A 20,646-nucleotide genomic window follows, 5' to 3' on the forward strand; every position below is an offset into this window, starting at 1 on the left:
ACAGCAGCATGGAAGTGTAAGCCGAATAAACCCTTTCCTCCCCAACTTGCTTCTTGGTCATGATGTTTGTGCAGGAATAGAAACCCTGACTAAGACAGCCCTGCTAGGCAGTCCAGGTAGGGGAAGGGGATCCAATGGCAGGGAACAGACTTTGGGTCAGCCAGCCCCTGCTCCACTTGTTAGGAACCCACCCGAAGACCAAGCTGCACATTTGCTACAAATGTGTAGGGGCTACACTTGCATTCTCAACCAGCTAGTCCAGGTGTGAACTTGGAAGTCCTTTTATTATAGTCTTTAGTAGTATTACAAATGGACTGACATGTGTACATGGGAGATCTACTCTACACAGGTTGTACAACTGTCCTCCTACCATGGGCTCTATGTCCTGAGGGTCTCAATTAATGCTCAGAAAAATGCCTTCCCCTCCGGCCCCATAAAACCCAAGTCAAAGTTTCAAGTTAGACTCCTTCAGTGACTTTACTAACAATTAAGGGAATGAGAAGTGATCTGTTTTTAAATGCACAATACTAATTTTTGATCACAAGTAGAAATGGAATTATCAATATATACAGCTATGATAATCTTTCAGAAAATAAGTGGGCTATAGTGAATGTATATGAAGCCATGTGAACAAAGGAACTGAAAGATTCTTTGGTGTATGCATTTGCTTTAGTTGGAAGGAGCTAACAAAATGATGCACATCAGTCCTGGAGATGTTTATGGCCTGCTCTGAGTTTCAGGGTAGCAATGCCAGTGCTGGGGCCAGTTCCAGTTTGACTCTCACGCCTACAAATGTGAATATACCATCTAGCAATGTCTGTATCTTCTGCAAACCATTTCCTGTCTGTTTCCTAGTAACTACAACAATCACAAGCTTTAAAAATAGCTTGCCCTATATATTATAGCAGACAGTGTTCAATCTGTGTTTTGGGCCTGGTGCCTTTACAGGCAAGACTTCAACACATTGCATTTTAATTTCTTCAAGAGAATTAGATCGTAAAAATGAATTATGCTGCCCTATTTTATGTCTAAATGCTGAGCATGAATTACACTAATGTGTAATGCTAGGCAAACACAGGCACAAAAAGCAGACTGTCCACAGGAAGTAGCCTCATCTTTAGGGCTGGACAGTAACTATTCTTGTATAGCAAGTTGGTTTACCACCTGTTGTGACAGTCTGGTATGGAGCTGCCACCACCACTGTGCTCCACAAAGCTCATGCAACTCATGAATCTGCCTGACATCCAGAGGTCCTAACTGAATGCCATTTGCCATCCCATTTCTAAGCTTGGAGTTCTACACTCTCAACCCCAATGTTACCATCCCCTCCTCTCCTATTTCATGTCCACCCCCATATTTCAGGCCCTGTATCATCTCCCTCCTGGACCCATGCTTACTGAGCTCCCACTGTCCTTGCTCCCTTGCCTGTCTGCTGGAGAACCGCTCAGGCAGTCTCCAAGACCAGCACGCATGCCGTGTCTCCTTACTCAGGTCTTAGCTGGTGCCTGACTATTCTATCAGCTGTCCCAATAAGTCACCAGTTCCACACCTGGAACACTGCCCAAAGAACTGACCTGCTTGCTTGCTCTTCAAAGCAAACATATACGTTTTTACTTGTACAGTTTTCCTTCCCATGCCCTTTCCCTCAGAAGAACAACTGCTTTGACACAGATGGGCCTGATTACCTACAGCACCCTCCCTTCCCTGATGAAACCCCGCCCTAATTTCCAGCCACACAGATTCTACTCTACTTCTGATAGTTATCCCCAAATTTTCCTGATCAAGTACAAAATCAATTCCCCTACTTCTTTCTAGGTTCATTTGACTGACATTTCATCAGTTTATTCAGTAGTTGGCCTGCTGTGTTAGTTTCATACAATTTGTGTTAGATTACAGTCTAGTAGGGTACTAGGCAAGCTCATGTCTGATTCATGATTTTTCTTTATCTAAAGAGGGTAAAATATGGGAAAACAGTATTTGTTGACTATTTAAAATCTACCCTAAACCACACAGATTATCTTACTTGTCACAATGGCTTCCTAAAAAACATATAGAGAACATAGTTTTATACAGAGCAAAACGAATTCACCTTGCCCAAATTCACACAGCTTAGTGAAGCAGTCTGAACACACTACATTCTTTTAGGATACTGTTTCCTATTAATATGATCATCTCTATAGCACTTGGTACTGAGTATATACCACTTACAAGTCAAAAAGAATCCACTGCATGAAAGAAGTGGTCATCTTTCATTTCCTGGCAGTCCACTTTATGCAATACACTGAATACAAACTAAACCCGTTAAGCATGCCCAGGCTGGATCAAAAAGGATGCTCACTCAGTCAAAAAGAGAGCCTATACTTTGTATTTATGGTTTGCTGTGCAGAAAGAACACAACAATAACAAAGTGTAACTCAGCACAATAGGTAACATTTTGTTTTTAAAATCATAACTTGTGAAGAGTCAGCTAACCTACCTCCCTGACTTAGTCATACACTCAGTTATGAAGAAACTTTAAAACTTGGGAAAGAAGAGGAACTGCTTAGGGAAGGAAGAAACAGAGGGCTTATGTGGCCTGGAGTTGTTACTTAAACAATGAGACCTGATCTCTGAACATTTTGATACAATTCTTCACCAAAACAACATTCAACAAAACCATACTACCACATTATGTATGACACTGAGGTCTCCACCCACTCTCCACTGCATCGCAAGCACACCATGCAAGCACAGCGCCTTACCTTTGGAGTGTCGACACACTCTTCCTCCATAAAGGCAGCTTCTGCTTGACAGCTGGATGTTGGAAATGAAAAGGCCTCCACATTGGATGCCTGTGGGAGGAGGGTAGATCGCATCAGTCTCACGTTCGGTGGATGCAAGGTCACTGGCAGCCCCACAGTTTGTGCCTGAAAATATGGCAAGAACAGACAGTGTGGGAACAAATACACTCACTGCTCTTGGAACAAAAGAGTTATTTGCTGGAACTCCAGAAAAGATTTGATTGCGTGTGTATGTGTATGCGTGCACACGTTTGTGGTGAACGCTGAATTTAAAGTCTCACTAGTCAGATATTCTCAAATAAATTATACAGAGTTTGGTTCCTGTCTCATAATGATAGTCTTTGTAAAGAATCAAAGAGTGGTCTTTGTCTCAATTCAATAAACTATTTTTTTCTTTTTTTAAAAACTATTCTACCTGGAAAGATTAAAGAAAAAAAAAAGGCTCATAGGAGCTCAACAAGGAGGTACAGATAAACACAATCCCCAGAGCTAGTACAATCTAAGTACAGGAAGTAACTCTATTTTCCTACTTCCCCTGCCCATGAGCAGAGGAAGAAGACAGAAGTGGCTACTCAAGGTGATAGGAAGGTCCCTTTCTTTTGAGAAGAGGCAGTCTGAATACATACAGCCTGCTAGAGCGACAGGAGACATGCTTATTGCTGCAGAGTTCCATTCCTGGGACCAGCCTGCTCCATGGAGCTTGGGTCTCTTTCTGTCTTTGCTTCTTATAAGCTCTGGGCCTACTGCTTGTATCTCTTAAGTGATGGAGTATCAGACATGAGCCACCACACTTTGGCTTCCTGTGGGTGGTTCATTCCATTGTTCTGTCTCCTTTGTCAATGCTTTAAGTGAACAAGGACAGGCGACTCTCCTTCTAGCCATAGCCTTAGAAACTGGCAGAACAACTTCTCAGATGTGCTGCTTTGAACATAATAGACACTGTGACAATCTGGGGAACAATCGTCATACCAGACTCCCATAGGAAGAAGCAGAGCCTCCATTTTCCCTGCTATAGTTATGACAGAAGATACAGGATGCTGACTGTTAAATTCACACAAAAAAGGGACAAAAACCACATGAAATTGTAATTTTTTTTCCAGGCATGGGCTTAATTTGTAGATCTATCACTTACTATTTCCATGATGACTTTAATCAGGTAATTTAACTTTCTCTGAACTTTTCTTAATTCATAAAAATGGGTGTAATACCCACTTCATAGTGAAGTTAAGGTTGAAAGGTAACACATGAAACCCTCAGCTTAGCGTCATAAACTCTCTTCCTCCCAGTCTTAAAATGACCCCAAGGACAAAACAACTGGACAAGAAGACAAATGCAGTTTTGGAGTCAGTCAGTCTCTCATGGCTTCCAGTTGGAATTTTAAGTTGATTTTTGCTGTTGTTTGTTTTTGTTTTTGAGACAGGACTTCTCCATGCAGCTGTGGAATTCACTGTGTAGTCCAGGCTAGCCTGGAACTTATAGAGAGCCAATAGCTTCTACCTCCTAATTGTTGGGATTAAAGACATACACCATCATGTTTAGCTAAATTGATAATTCTTAAGGAGGAGGCATATTCTTTCTTTACATCTCAAAATTTTGAGTATACTTAAAATATATATATATATAGGATACATTGTGATACTAATAAAACAGCAGCAAACCATCCGTGGCCAGTGGATGGGAAACACCACAAACAGTGCTGTGCACTCTCTGAGCACGATGGAGGATCAGCTTCTTGCTCATCTTTTTTCTTTGGGGTTATGTTGTATATCTTGGGCATCTCTCTGGTTACCACACAACAATTTCATTTCCTAATAAATGTACATTTAGTACATTCCTACCCTATCACCAGCTTTCAATTAAAGCGTAAAACAAAACGGTTGATTTCTAGTTCTTCAATTTCTTAACCTGTTCCTTCTGTCTGAGAGCAGGGAACGCCTTACTTGAAGATACTGCACTGGAAATGAGATGCCGTATCTGATCACAAGGCTGTTCTAGCTCCATCCCGTTTCCCCAATTCTTTATGGTGGACTGAGCTGTATCAGATTAAGTATATCACATTTTCCTTGACAACTTTTCCTTCCTTTCCTTTCCTTTTCCCTTTCCCTTTTTCCCTTTCTTTTTCTCTTTTTCCCTTCCCCCTTTTCCCTTTTTCCCTTTCCTTTCTTTCTTTCTTTTTTTGGAGGCAAAGTCTTACTTTGGAGTCCTGTTTCAGGATCTACAGTGCTAGGATTCTAGGCACACTGTCACACCGGGTCTCTTCCACAAATTTTACATTTGACTTGGACTGCAGAAAGTGACCATGAACTTAGATTGAGGAATAATATTTTGGTGTGACACTTCCTAGGAAACAGAATGGTATGTTTTACAAGTCCGTGTGAGCTGTCTTTCAGAAGCTGAGGTATGGCATGGTTGAGTATTTAACCTACAAAGCCCTGGATTCGATCCTCAGCACTGGGCGAAACTGTCCTTTTTAATCAGGGAGGATATCACGCACAAAGGTATTCTCAAATTATAAAGGTGGTGAGAGAATGTTATGTTACTATGTTGTCCCTCCTGGCCACTGAGTTACAGGCCCTTGTTACATGGCAGGCTGGTATTCAAGAGAGATGTAAGACACACAGGGTTTCCCCACAATCCATGTGCTGAGAGGGCACAGCAGAAGGTAGCCATCTATTAGCTTAGAAGAGAGCTTCTGGTAGAAATTCACTGCAGGCACCAGATCATGTGCCTTGAGCCTTTAGAACCTTAAGGAAGTAAATGCTCATCTGGCATTTTGCTATGGCAACCCAAACAACTTAAAAGTAAGCTTTGTCCTATGATTGTGGAGCAACCTCTAATCAGCAATTAAAGAAAAGAGACAACCATTTCATTTTCACCTGCTTAAAGCTGATACAAACTTGAAGTGGGTGGGTTGTTAAAAACTAGTATTTAGGGTTAGTGAGAAAAATGTAAGAGTTTTCTTTTCCTAAATCATTGTCTGATATTTCTGGTACGATACACAGTGAATGAGAGTACTGACCACCTACCTACAGTGAGCAGCTCACTGTTGTCTACAAAATAAGGGTCCTCCATCACTAAACTAACGACTCCCTATGAGCACGGGGTGGCTCCTAGGTATTTCAGGGGCCTTGGTGGCTATGATGCTGCCTTGCAGATGGGAGCTGTGCTTTGTTGAATGCAACTATCCCCACAGGTTGACTAGTTTTATCTTATTTATTTATTTATTTATTTATTTATTTATTTATTTATTTATTTATATATGAGTACATTGTAGCTGTCTTCAGACACACTAGAAGAGGGCATTGGGATGGTGGTGAGCCACCATGTGGTTGCTGGGAATTGAACTCAGGACCTTTGGAAGAGCAGTCAGTGTTCTTAACCGCTGAGCCATCTCTCCAGCCCTTGGTAGCAATCTTATTAAGGAGGCACCATTTTCCTTTTATTTTTAGGAACACAGGATCTCAGAAATTCTTACCTGAGTAAAATCATTCATCTCTACATGGAACTTAAGGTTTGCATGATTCTATAGTGTGTGTGGTCTCTGTATTAGATCATGTTGTTTTCTCAGTTTTGTTTATTGCAATGTCAGGGAACAAGTGCTCTACACTCTCTTTAAACAAACAAACAAAAATCAGAGAATTAAAACAAAGATGCTCTATTAAAACTGTTACATCCAAATAAACAGAGAAGTTAGCTTTTTAACAAGGCACACTAAAACACAGAGGGCAGGGAACAACTCTTCAGCTGTGGGACCTCCTTGTTAGAGGGCCCAGAAGGCACTTTCAACAAGTTAGTAGGTAAGCTGGGCAGCCTTCTATTAGAATTGGACACATTTGAAATTACAGAATGCACAGTTTGATGCTGACCTGGCCAATGTGTACAATGAAAAGATTGTGTGGTGTGCTTAGTAGTAACAAAGTCAGTAAGCAAAAGAAGCCACGTATACTATTTACCTGTCTCTCAAGTCAAATCAAATACAAGCTGAGCTATCTCAGGGATGTGCTTACCACGAAGATCAGAAAGGATTATCTTGTCCAGTAACACACGCACATGCTGGGGAACAACTGCTGATGAAATCCCTCACCACTCTCACTTGCGAATGTGTAAGAAGACTAACGGAGCTTATCTGAGAAAGCCTGTAACTGCACTGGGCATCCTGCTTCCTATCCCTCTGTCTAGACATAGTTGTACATAGGAAGCACATCACTATAGATCACTACTATCAACACAGCTCAGGAGTTCTTTTGTCCCTTTTCATCCCTGCTTAGAAGCAGTGCTATTCAATTTTGAAGATTCTTGAGTGCTTAGAAATACTCTGGTCCACATATCTGGAGCTACATTGATGTAGTATTCCCTCACATTTACATTACCACATTATTTTTAAGATATTAAAATATATATAGTTCACCTGTTAGAAATCAAGAATGTTCATCCCCCTCCCTTCTCGTGTTCAATAGAAACCAATGCAAAGCTCCTCATGTCCCTGTCCATCAGAATCCCACTGAACTATGAGAATCCTTCTGAACTCACAGAAGCAGAAGCATCCTAACTGGGAGAAGCACTCCTCTCCCAGCAGATCACATCCTCTCGTGGCACTGAGCCATGACCCCACTCTGCCCCCACTGAGGCCTTTGAGAACACTGAGAAGACGGTCACCTCTAACTCTGCTGTAGAACAGACACTCAACATTTGCTTTGTACTATTCTTGGGCTTCACAGATACCAACTCACCTTGTCACTGCACTTAGTGCCATTACCACTTTAAAAAGCGAGGCACAGAATCTGGGGTTTGCTCTGGTGTTCCTGAAGTGCAGTTGCACCTCCAAATCAGAGCTAAGCCCTCACGAGATCTGCCATTCTTGGCCTTCATCCCTGTTTCTCCCAGCACCACATTAAATCTTCAGCATTCTGCATCTCACTTGGTATGAGAATCTTGTAAGCATTTCTCAAAAATTTCTGCTCTTCCAAGACAGAGCATGGTGGCACATGCCTTTAATCCCAGTACTTGGAAAGGACAGGCAAGAAAATGTCTGTGAGTTCAAGGCCAGTTTAGTCTATATAGCAAGTCCTAAACCAGCCAGTGAGATCCTGACTCAAAACAAACAATAAACAACCTCCTGCCCCTGGTCTCTCCTAAGCAAACCATCCTTTCCATCCCCCAGACTACCTACCTCATGGTCTGCAGAAGCTCATGATCACATCTTCACCTATAAGTCCCTTGGCATTTAGAGCTTTTCACAATATGGCTTCCAGTTACCACTCCAACTTTTATTTCTGTAGACTTCACTTCAAATGGGCTAAATTATTAGGAACAAGACCTACAATGGTCCATGTGAGCAGTTGTGACCATCACTGGGTGTCTCCTCTCTAGTCACAATGTCTTCAGTACTTCCTGTCCCTGTCAAAGTCTCACATCTTCATGAAGGCCTGTTTTACATGTCATCTCTTCCATGCGGCTACCTATTCTCTGAGCCTCTCTCTCCCTTGCCCTCATCCTGCTTTGAAGGATGATTCTGGTTGTATCTTTGCTTCTGAGATACAGCTCTGAGAGCAAGGATGGTGTCCCATGCATTCAAACTCTTAGAGTGCCTAATAACAGCAGCTTGCATACAGTCAATATGTAAAAAATTCTGTAAATGAACTGAAAGTACAGGCTACTTCCATTAATTCTCAATATTAGCAAATGATTAAAAGACAAAATACCTCTTAAAAAGAAAAGAACTGAAAAGAAAGTGAATCCTTAAAAGGAGGAGGATGCTAACAGTTTTGGGAATCTAGTGAATGACAGTGGATGAAACTTTCTAGAAAAACTGTAGAGGATGAGATCCTAACCTTTCCTACCAAATGATAAAAAAAATGTGTCCAACATAAAAAGGCACATACAAAATGAGACTAGTGGCTACATGGCTGTTGTTACCTTGGCAACTGTTTGTTCGGCAATGGTGCTAGGCCGACGCTGGCGGCCATCAAGTCTCTGCTCCACAGGAAAACTGCTCCTATGTGATTTTAGACGTTCCACCAACAAGAAATAAATGGCAGCAAAGTGATTATAGCTCTTGTTTTGCAAAGACTGAAAGAGAAAACAGGTGCTGAAGGTAGAGAACTGTGAAAACCAACAAAGGGGTCTATACCATTTAAAAGAGGGGGTACAATCATGCAACCTGATAATGAAATCACAAAACTTTTTCTTTCTGTCTCATGTCTTCTGAGAAGGGAAGCACAGGCTCCACCATGATATTCAGTCCAAGGGCACTGGACCAAGTGTGCTCTCTGAGATCCACTCACAGAAATTTCCACAATAATTCTGGCTTAAGATTTTAGAGGTGTTACTTTCATTCCCATAATTTTAGGCACCAAGATACTTAAAAAATACAGTAGTGAAGTATACCTCCGAGCAAAAACCTTTCTAGAATTCAGAGACAGGAAGACGTACACTTCAGGTCTCTAGATTCACCAAAGGTGACATCTTTAAATGAGTGTTTGGTTCTATTTCTTTATTTTTTATCAGGGATCCATTAATTTTTCTGCATTAAGAGAAATGTCCCAGCACTTGGGAGGCAGAGGCAGGATTTCTAAGTTAGAGGCCAGCCTGGTCTACAGAGTGAGTTCCAGGACAGCCAGGACTATACAGAGAAACCCTGTCTCGAGAAAAAAAAAATGAGAGAGAGAGAGAGAGAGAGAGAGAGAGAGAGAAAGAGAGAGAAAGAGAGAGAAAATGTCATCACTGCTTCACACAGTGGCTGCCAGTGCTGTGATATGGCCCTATCTCACAGTGATAACCAGGTGTAAAGTTGATCAACTCCCTGTGCTCAAACTTCTAACTTTATAGCTTGACTAAAGTTCAAATCATTTGAAAGCTCTGGTGAATGAACAAAAGCCTTTGTGGACTTTCTGGTGATTATTTTGGGCTGGAGAATGACATCTGCATGCTAGATGGAGAGTCAGTGTGTCTGCATTCTTAGGTAATCTTTTCCTCTTGTTTTTGCAGCTCCACCCTTTGGAAACCTTGAATATAAACTTGCTTCCCAGAATTTTCACATTATTAGTCTGCCAGCTTTCCCAGGATGCCAATGCCGCAGAGAAACAACTTCTCATTTGGCTTCTAATTCTACCTGACAATCTACTGGGTGCTGTATGGGGCAACATGGATCCACAAAACCCTCAGTGAAAACAAAAAACCCACAGGCCAGAGGAGCCCCACAGAAGCTGCCATCAGGATCTACTCCATGGGTAAGCATGGGAAAACCTCACTGAATGCACAATGCACAAAGCAAGAAAGCAAGTTTGGTTTTGCTCATGATTCCGATAGGTGACAAGAAACAGTGTCCTTAAGGCACTGTCCATCCTTGGTGGGGCCGTTGTGCAGGTACTACATCTGTTCTCTAAGCATGCTAACTACTAGGTAGAAAAAAGCCAAAAGGAAATTTCCAGGTTTATAGAGTTCTTAATTCTATAACCATTAATACTTACAAATCATAACCTACTTGCCTGCTTAACCTGGCTCTCCTCAACCCTACTGGCTGTCTTCAATCTCATTCCTTCCTTTTGGCTCTTGGCTCAGCCCTTAGTCTTGCTCCGTATATGTAGTTCATATAAACTATTTTAATACCAATATGAAATCCTTGTTTCACTTTGGAAGAAACTTTCTACTCTGTATTTTTGTGAGATAGGGTCTCATCATGTAACCCTGACTATCCTTGAACCCACAGAGATCTGTCTGCCTCTCAGTACTGGGATTAAAAGTGTGCCCCACTATGCCCAGCTTTTAGGCTTCAATCTTGGCCTTTTCCTAACCCTCTGAAATTCTTTTCTTGGATGTTTTGGGAGACAGGGCAAAGGAAGGGTTTAGAGATTGAATGTCTAACTATAAACAGAGCCTGACATAGTCCTCAGGGAACCCTGAGCAGTGCAACCAGCCACTGGGGACGAATGTGCTAAAAGACTAGGAACAGGTGTGATCATGGAGCTGCAAGCCACACATGCAGAAGAACATTTAAACCTCTGCAGACATCTCCATCACTTTACCTCAATAGTCTTCTGCTGATCAATCCCAAGGCTGTGCATCAGTCGAAGAACCTGCTCATTAAATTCTCCAATGGACGGCTCGTTTTCCTGTTCTTGTGGATAGAGAATAGGCCTCTGTACAGGAACCTCTATGAGCATCCACTTGTGCTCCTTGATTTGAGCTATGCTTAGCCGTTTGGAAGGATCTAGGACCAACATCCTTCTAATGAGGTGTTCACAATCTATAGAAAATGCAATGTTAAAAAAGTCATATATATCAACTTCAAGCATACTAGCATGACCCATGTGACTTGTACAACAATCTTTGTATCCTTCACCTGAAAGCAGAAAGACAAATGAGCAAATGAATATATAAATGATAGACTGGTCAAGTTCAGATGCTGAAGAAATATTTAAGAAACACAGGTGAGGGGGGCTGGCGAAATGGCTCAGCGGGTAACACCACTGACTGCTCTTCTGAAGGTCCTGAGTTCAAATCCCAGCAACCACATGGTGGCTCACAACCACCCTTAATGAGATCTGAGTCCTCTTCTGGTGCGTTTGAAGTCAGCTACAGTGTACTTATGTATAATAATAAATAAATCTTTTTTTTTAAAAAAAATCACAGGTGAGAACAAGGTATCTGTATGCTAAAGGAATCTTTCTAGTGCATTTCTCAAACTATCTAGTCATAGACTTAGATTTCCACTAAGGAAAAAAAAAATTAAGCTTCATTCTCAGAACAAGCATAATGAACTGGTCCTCGGTCATATTGAGGCATGCTCAGTAAAGCCAGGTGGTGAGCAGCGAGCTCTTTCCAGTAAGCTGCTGCTTTCTCATCAGTGTTGCCAAGGACCACGTGCACTGATGGGCTTCTAGAAGGAGTACACTAAGTACACTGCAGCTGCAGCTGAGTGGGATCAGGCTCTTCATTACCCTCCTCCAATCCAGCCTCCTGCCACTCACGGCTCTCAGGCACTGTGCTAAGTGCTTTGTGCAGAGTAACTTAACCATCCTATGGCATCTCTAGAGCAGGAACTGCACTGTACAGATGGGTCAAAACTGCATGGCCAATGAATGGTGAACTCAGGATTCCATCCAGGTAGACGTCTGTTTCCAAAGCCTATGTGACCTTGCCTTTCCAAGAAAACTAAAGATACAGCTAAAAAGGAAACCAAACTGGTGTTTCTATGACAGCCCAAGACAAGACAGGTAGGGACTGTAGCATTTCAGTTTATTTCACCAGAGTTCCATCAGTTGACTTGAATTTAAAAACTTAATTTTGAAAATCTATTTCATACATAGAGTAAAATTGTTGTAAGCCTGTATCTATGGAGTCTAAAATAAACTGGGACATTTATAAACTCAAGCTGAATGGGAAGACTTTCTGCTCTTAATCTGGGTAGCTTCTGTTCTCAGTTACAAGGAGGAAGGCTGAAACTTGTCTTGTCTACATGGAGGGTGTCGCAGAGCTCCCTGGCTTTTAAAATGACTCAGTCATTTTATCTGGTACCAAACTTTTAGTAAGGAAACTGGCTAGGACTTCATGCAGTATAAATTCTGTAATGCACAACTAATACGACGAATGGCTTGTTACCTTCTGACATGAAATATGGAATCCGGAATCTTCCTTCTAAAACCCTCTGCCTTAAAATAGGGAGAGTTGGTCCATCAAAAGGTAGAGCTCCACAGACAAGGACATAAAGAACAACTCCCATGCTCTAGGGAAGAAAGCAATGCAGTCATTTTCAGGGAGCACTTCAAACACTCAGACTCCCTAAACATCTCATGGCTCTAAAATCACATGGATTGATGGATTCAATTTGTCATTTTCTCAGAGTCTGAAAGTCTTACTTCCTGTGGTGAGATTAAGCATAATAAATACTAAGTGGTCTAAATGTGATCATTTATCGTTACTTCAAATCATTGCTGATATTAGATGACAACACCTGTCTCAGGGAATTCTTTCCTAGGGATCCACTTCCAGACGCTCTTACTGATAATAGTCTATTGGCTGGGGAGAATACTACCAGGAACTTCTGAAATAGGCCAGAGTACCGACTGTCATGATAAATACATTTAACATATTAAAGCAAAGCAATACCCATATATCCAGCTGTGGTCCTTCATACTGCTGCCCTTCAAAGACTTCTGGGGCTGCATAAGGGGGGCTGCCACACCATGTTGCCAGCAGTTCACCAGTTTTAAAGAAATTTCCAAAGCCGAAATCTATTAGGATGGAGATAAATGTTACTCTTATCTCTGCTCTCAAACTGCCCTGTCCTTCTCAGCAATCATGTCTATAATGTGGGACCACTATGACAATGACAATGACAATGCCTTTTTTTGCCCCCCCCCCTTTTTTTCCTGAAATATCTATTTGTGTGAACAGCCACGGTGAGTTTGATTATCGTAGAACATAAGTTGTTTGATGGTTACTAACCACTTTTAATTCTATAAAGTCTATAGGGGGCAAGGGAGTAAAACCCAACTAAGTAGCAACATATAGCAGCTTTTGAGACAATTGAGAACCTGGTAAGTAACAGCTTTTTTAAATGCTGATCTATACATCCCACTCTAGGCAGATGCCCGTCTGAGTACCTTACACCATGATAGCATATGGTCTGCTACAAGCCACCTGGCACCACTCTCATCTATATGCTCGTTTGCAGACTGCAGCGGCATGACACTTCAAAGCAACTGTAATCCTTCCTCCTTATAATCTCAGTCACATGAATCTACAGTTTTGCTACCTAGAATGCACTCTGCAAACACTGGACACAATGCCTTCAATATGCATATGCACACAAGCTTTCAGGGTCCTTTGTCATTGATGTGTTTGCCCTTTTGATAATACTCAAGAAACAAACTCTTACTGTTACCCAAGTTAGTCCCACACTCTCTTGTACTTTGAGTCTTGAAACTCAAAGAAGAGAATTTGGTTCTCGATAGTGCATGGGAAGCATTGTGTGCATAGGAGCTTAAGTAAAACTAAGGAGTGGACCTGGTCCATTGCGAGACAGACTGGCTTTGGGGCCAGCGTCAGCACCTGGGCACCTTAGTTCCCCTGCCTGTAAAGCTGCAATAATAAACATGCCCAGTAGCAGCTTTTATGAGGCACCAATGTGCTAATGTAAACTACGGCTTTGTTTGCGCCTTGAGACAACACACATTAGTCCCTTGGGAGAAGATATTCTCTCAGTCTGCTGATATAAGAACAGGTAGGCATTAAGCACAATAAAGACTGTAATCATGTCACAGCCGCTTTATGGAGCAGTATAATAACTACAAATTCAGGAGAAGCAGAACTGACTTACAGTTTTGTCTCTTCTAACTCTAGTGTCACAGGAAAGTATTCTACTTCTCTGAAGCTTAGGTTTCCAAATCTACACCAGCGAGAATAATCCACCTGCCCAGATAAGATGCAGTGAGGATTAATGAAATTAAAGACATAAAAAGAGCCCAGATGTGAAATGTCAGCATTTGTTCTGTGAAACCACTACCACCATCATTAACTTCCTGAGGAAAAGGTCACAAGGAACTAACTATAAAGAGGGAGGAGGAAAACCATCAGGAGCACAAGGTTCAGTAGAGAAAAGACAATGCACCTAGGAAACTGCCTCCCATTCGTTCATGCCTGGCCGGCCATATGTGGACTATGAAGAAAGGGCGTCAACCACATCCATCTTTACAATGGAAACGCCACCTTGCCTACATTCCACTTTCCAAAGTGACCAGAGACCTTGTCTTCTTTATTTGGCCTCAGCTACTAGCCACTTCTGCCACCTGTAACTCATATGTAGAGCTGTAAGTTTCTAATCTAGAAAAACTATAGAATGAGTTAAGAATAAGATACTTAAATCCACTTTAGAGAATAAAAGGTTAATTTCCTCTACAAAGACACATCCAAACTCTGGGACAGATGTGTGAGGAGCCTGGAATAGGCACAGTGACACATGCATTTTATACCACAATGGCAAGGTGAGCTTTTCCATATATGTAAAGGAAAGATACTCTCCAGGTAGCAAGATGAAAATTTCAATGTCTTAAAGAGCCAAAGAGAATGCCTGACTCAGAACTCCCCACACTGGTGAAATGAACTCAAAGGAGGGAAGACACAGCCTATTGAGAAGACAGCCTGGTAAGTGGCCTTGAGGTTGCTCATTAGTATACTTCTTAGCAAGAGAGCAAGAATCACTGTCTAGGTCATTCAGTCCAATGTACTTTTTACAGACTTAGGCAGAGAAAGTACCCTGTTTAGTCACAAGACAGTGGTACTAAATGGACACATGCTTTCTAGGTATCTGATTCTGTGGAAATCAAACTCAACAGCAGTCAGGCTCACTACGCTATCACAGAACCACACCTGTCCATATTCAAGAACCTTTTCCAGAGCACTTCCAAAATTATTTTTGTGATAACATGATGGGTGTGTTAAGATGTAAGTAGAAAAATATAGAATATTTCTGAAACACAGTATGTACTCAGTAAATGGCAGCGAGGGTCTCATTCATGCAAGGAAAGCTACAGGTACAGCCCATGTCTATGTCTTAAAGGGGCATTATTACATGTTACTTTATTACATGTATTACATATAATATTACAATATAATATAATATTACATTATTATATGAAGACTCTTTGAGGAGTCTTCCTAGTAAAGCAATGTGGAAGACTTATTTCAGGAGAGAGTTAAACACTTGTGAAAGATGATACAGCTGCTATTGCACTGCAGACATGGAACAGAAACCAGGTTTACCTACAACTTTGCATCCTTCTCTGACACAGTGATTTATAGCTTAGCTATTTGTGACCAATTTAATAATGCCAGGTAAAAGAATTGGCAATGAAATGGGCATTTTAAAAGAGCATTTATATTTCTTTATAGAAATATAGATAATTTTCATTTACAGTTTATAGTTTTCTGTAAACAGCATATAGTAAATGAAGCAAGGGGTAAGCAAGTAGATGAAATGGGAAAAATTCAAAATTTCTGATTACCACTTACTAAGACAGAATGAACTGCACAACTGCCCTTCAGTATCTGTGGAGAATTGGTTACAGGACACACAGTGGGTACTAAAATCTGGTTGTTCAGACCCCTATATAAAATGGGGCAATACTTGCCTACAACCTCCATACTTCTTCCTACACATTTTAAATCATCTCTGGATTATGTATGATACCTAATACAGTACAGAGTCAATTTAACTAGTTGCTATATTTAATTGCTCAGGGTAAATGGCAAGGAAAAACCCTCTGCACAAGTTTAGTAGAGGTTCAGTTTCCTAGGCCTATGTACATATGTTTAACATAACTTAAAATTGGAGGTAAGCTACCCATGAGCAATAATGTGACATTTACTCAGAGAGTATTTTCCATCTGTGGTTGGTTAAATCCCAGGATTTGGAACCCACAGATACAAAGAGCCTACTGTATTCTTATTTCATCACACAAAGCACTCACTACACACACAAATGCCGTACATGTGTATTGTTATCCACAGAAGAAAATACAGAGCAAGGGTCTCAACACTGCAGAAATAGAAGAGTAATAGATGCTCAGCAGCAGCAGCTTAGGCAACTGTAAGGAAAATGATCACTTGGGCACTCCTTTTTTTTTAACATCCTGCTCGATGCCCTAATTTCTCCCATTCCCCCTCCACAGAGTCCCTCCTCTCCCCATTCCCCACTCCCTTTCTCCTCTGAGAGGGTAGAGGCCTCCCTGGACAGTCCCCAACATTGACATATCAGCTCTCTGCTGGACAAGGCAGTTCTTCTCCTACTGAGACTAGGCAAGGCAGCTCAGTTAGGGGACACATTCCACAGACAGGCAACAGCTTTAGGGATAGCCCCACTCCAGCTGTTGGGGTAAGAGGCACACTTTTTCTATCTAGACTTTGATTTCAGGCCATGTCAGATCAGAGAATTAAATAGGTAAGATGTTTCCTTAATAGATGTCCTCATTTGTATTTTTAAAATTTCAGTTAGAAATATGTGTTTATCTCTGTGTGGAGGCATGTGCGTGCCATGGCACACATGTAGCTGTCAGAAGAGAACTTGTTGAAATCAGTTCTTTCCTTCCACTGTGTGGACTGCAGGGATTCAACTCCAGTCATAGGGTTTGTCAGCAAGTCTCATTACCCATGATGAGCCATCTTGCTGGCCTGTAGTCTTACTTTTTAAATGCCAAATATAAAATAATATGGATTTATGGACTACAATGTGATATTCTGATATGTTTGCATTGTGCAATGGCCAAATCTCACTAAGTAAATCTATCACCTTATTAATTACAACTCCTCTGTGAGGAAGAGATATTTAAATGCTGTATCATTTACTACTGTAAATATTTGACTCTTTGAGCTATAACAAAATACTGCTGTTATTTATTCTGATGTTCCCAGTGTTCCAGATTTGGCTAATCCTATGTCAACCTACTTCATTTAACACTTTTTAAAAAAATTTAGTTTAAAGTACTTGTGTATCTTTGGACACCAAAAGATTACCCACACTCATCTTGCATCTTCTTTGCCCTTAACACCACTACTGTTCCAAGATACTATGGTTCTTTTTGGTGAATAACAGTATTTAGAAACCTGGATTAAGCTCCAGATCACCATTATGTGTTTTACTGATATGTTTAAGTATTCACAGCTACAAGGGAGTAAAACTGTATTCAAATACAGGTCAGGTATTATAACTGTTAAAACTGTTCCATCAAAGCCCCAAGTATGCCCCTAAGCAGCTTAATATATATAACTTAAAACTGGAGGCAAGGCTCCCCAAAATCCAGGGTCAGTATGTACCATTACACAAAGAAGATGGATTATAAATTATTTTCTGTGCCAGATGAAGCTGATCTATCGGGTGTTTAATTACAGCACCTTACCATGCGTGTGATCAAGAGCAGTTAGGATGTTTGTATTTTAGTGCATAGTTACACTCATTTTAGGAATCTATATTCATTCTAAGAGCGCCTGATGCAAACAACTCTGTCCTCATTATGTGCAGATGATGCCTGTTTCCCTCCCTGTGATACTAAAGCAAATACTCAGCTTCAAGATTTCCTGATATATCCACACTCACTCACTTGGCTTATGTATGGTTTGAATATTTACAAAAGATAGGATCAAACATCAGCTACTGACACTCATGGGAACCAACTGGGCCTCAGAAGCTGAGTCATTTAACTATCTCTAATCTAACCAGTTACAAACCACAGGTATCACATATTAGAGCTCTTGGTGTCTTCTGCTGTGTTTTGAAAGATGAATGAGCTTTATCTTCCTGACAACAAAAATCACTACTGCTATCATGATAAACAGTATGATTTACCAGTGTCTAGGCATCATTAGGGACTATCAGCTACTGCTTTAGTAATAAAAAAGTCATATAAAGAGTAAATAAACTGTTTTTGATTACTGCCTAATGGGAACACCAAGCACAGGAGAGATTTCTATTGTTTGTAAGAATAAAGTAATGAAATAGGCCAAACAGTGATATGCAGCTGGAAACAGCTACAGTGCAACTTCCGGTTCAGCAGGGCCTGAGCTTCTGTCCCTCTAGCCAGCTCTGAAGTGATGCCGAGAGTTTGAGCTTCATCAAGGAACAGATGACAGCATAAGTGGATTAACTGCTGGCCAGCACTTATTGCTATAAAATAATACTTACTAAACATTTCAGTGTTTCTTTTTTAACTAAGGAGATACTGTTTAGTAATCTAAGTCATTTTTTTAAAGAATGAAAAATAATTAAACAAGCCCTATCTTTACTTTAAGCCAAGAAAAAGTAAATAATTTTTACGTATCACAGCTCAAGCAGTTTTACTCTCTAACAGTGTGATATGTCTAATTTATAATTTTACAAAAGTTATTTGGCTGATGCGATGGCTCTGAGGGTAAAGTTTCCTGATGCCAAGCCTTCTGACCTACGTTCAGTTCCTAGGACCCAGTGGAAGCTGAGAACTGATTCTTCCAAGTTGTGCTTTGACTCCAGACTTGCACTTTCCCTTCCCTTTTCAGTACAACACACACACACACACACACACACACACACACACACACACACCCCAATGTGAATTTAAAAATTAAAAATCATTCTCTTGCTGAGAAGCAGACTGTTTGAGAGTTAAATTTCGTTTTTCTTAAATGATCAATAGAATTAGGTTATCCAGCCTGATGAAAGGGTACACATTTGTAATTATCATAAGTAGGAGTGAGGAAGACAATCACAAGGAAATAAATGTTGACAAATAAAAGGTAGGAGTGTGAGAGGAACTTGGCTGACTCATCATACCGACTGCAACCCCATTAGTCAACACTGACTTCAATGTATAGTTTGCTGCTCACCAGCGAGAAAAAGCCTCATTTATCTCCAATCATCAGTTACTGTCTGACAGGAAGGCACCAAAGCTAGGATGAAACATTACCCTCAGACCAGTGTGAACCATTTAGAACCATCTAACTGTGTCCAATCAGGGAATCCAAGATCCAAGAAGCAAAGAAATGATAATCCTTAGCTTCATGGAGAAAGGGTGGGAAGAACAACATCAATGAAGACCTATGCAGGTTTGATGAACTGAGCCTGCAAAGCAGGACTGATGAATGGGTGTGTCATCCTGCTTGCACTGCAAGGCTATCTTCCCATTACTATGCTACCTGTGGCAGGAGGATAATGGGATAATGAAAGGAAGAAGGTCAACAAATATCTTTTAATAAGTCCCCCTTTCACCTCCATTCTTTCTCATTTGTAGGACAGAAGACTGAAACTGTACCCATGGAAACCTTATCTCAAGGCCTTCTAGTAAGTAAATGGAAAGCTGTAGAAGCAGTGGCAGAGGTGGTAAGCAACCAAACAAGTCAGAAAAGAAGCCTTCCTTCCTTCTGAGCTCAGATAAGTGACATTACACACAGGTCACACTAAGCTAGCTAACTTTACATTACTAATTACACTTAAGGTTTTGCTCAGAGGAGATGTAACCAGACAGGTAATTTCAATTATGCACCCCCTTGCTCCTTTACCATCTGCCTCAGTAAGGCTTTAAGCAGGTGACTTTTTGGTTGGTTTGTTTGTTTTAATGTGCTGAAGGAGGTTAGTTGGTTATCAAAGTTTTACAGCTTTGTTTCAATGGAGCAATTATGCATTAAACATAAGTAGCAGTCACCTTTTATTAAGTATTTACATGGTGCCAAGAGATTTAACTAACAATAATTTACAAACACTTGAACAGGACCAAGTACCAGGCACAGTTTTAAGTACTCTGCAAATATTAATTCATGTAACAGCCACTATGTGATAAGAGCCTGTGCCATTCCCCCTTTCCAGATAAGGAAACTGAGAACAGGGAGGCGACAATGTCTCCAAGGTCAGTCAGTAGCTAGTAAGGATTCATTCCCCAGCAGCCTACTTCTCACCTACTACACTGTATTGCCTCCTCGTCTTAAATAATCATCAACCTCTACACACTGGCCCTGGAAACCACAATCATTCCTAAGCAAGCCAACAGGAGCTCTGACTGGAGAGGTCAGTCTACCCAAGCGGGCAGAAGAAATGGCATCAGCAGAGCCCGCATCTGCTCTGCCTACTCAGACTCAGCACTGCACATGGAGTCTTGTTTGGATTGTGGTAATTTTTCTTTTTAAAAAAAGGGTTTGTTTTTATTATTTTTAAATATTGTACATATTTGTATATGTGTGTTGTGCATATGGTGCCTGCAGAGTCTTAAAGAGGATGTTAGGTCCTTTGGAGCTGAAGTTATAGGTAGCTGTGAGTTGTCTGGCATGGGTACTGGGTGTGTTTTGTTGCTGAGCCATCTCTCCAGTTCTGAGTTATAGTTATTTTCTGAAAACTTGAAGTTATATT

At 40.9% G+C, this 20,646-nt stretch overlaps 1 protein-coding gene across 4 annotated transcripts in view; it reads right to left on the bottom strand.

Annotated features, from left to right (window-relative positions):
* The window catches only part of Sik2 (salt inducible kinase 2), a 119,283-nt gene that overhangs the window by 13,723 nt on the left and 84,914 nt on the right, over window positions 1–20,646 (bottom strand). For 3 of the 4 annotated variants that reach the window (XR_002378774.2, XM_029481051.1, XM_029481050.1), the window contains exons 5-9: window positions 12,888–13,012; window positions 12,381–12,504; window positions 10,805–11,025; window positions 8,697–8,849; window positions 2,742–2,906 (exon numbers count right to left, since the gene is read on the bottom strand). Coding sequence is in view for 3 of the 4 variants with exons in the window: in XM_029481051.1 (XP_029336911.1) it covers window positions 2,742–2,906; window positions 8,697–8,849; window positions 10,805–11,025; window positions 12,381–12,504; window positions 12,888–13,012 (788 nt within the window). In the remaining variant the exon portion in view is untranslated. The remainder of the gene's footprint in view (window positions 1–2,741; window positions 2,907–8,696; window positions 8,850–10,804; window positions 11,026–12,380; window positions 12,505–12,887; window positions 13,013–20,646) is intronic. The other variant, XM_029481053.1, reaches the window with a different exon arrangement.

The sequence above is a fragment of the Mus caroli genome, chromosome 9, assembly GCF_900094665.2.
Source record: "Mus caroli chromosome 9, CAROLI_EIJ_v1.1, whole genome shotgun sequence".
Classification (NCBI taxonomy): domain Eukaryota; kingdom Metazoa; phylum Chordata; class Mammalia; order Rodentia; family Muridae; genus Mus; species Mus caroli.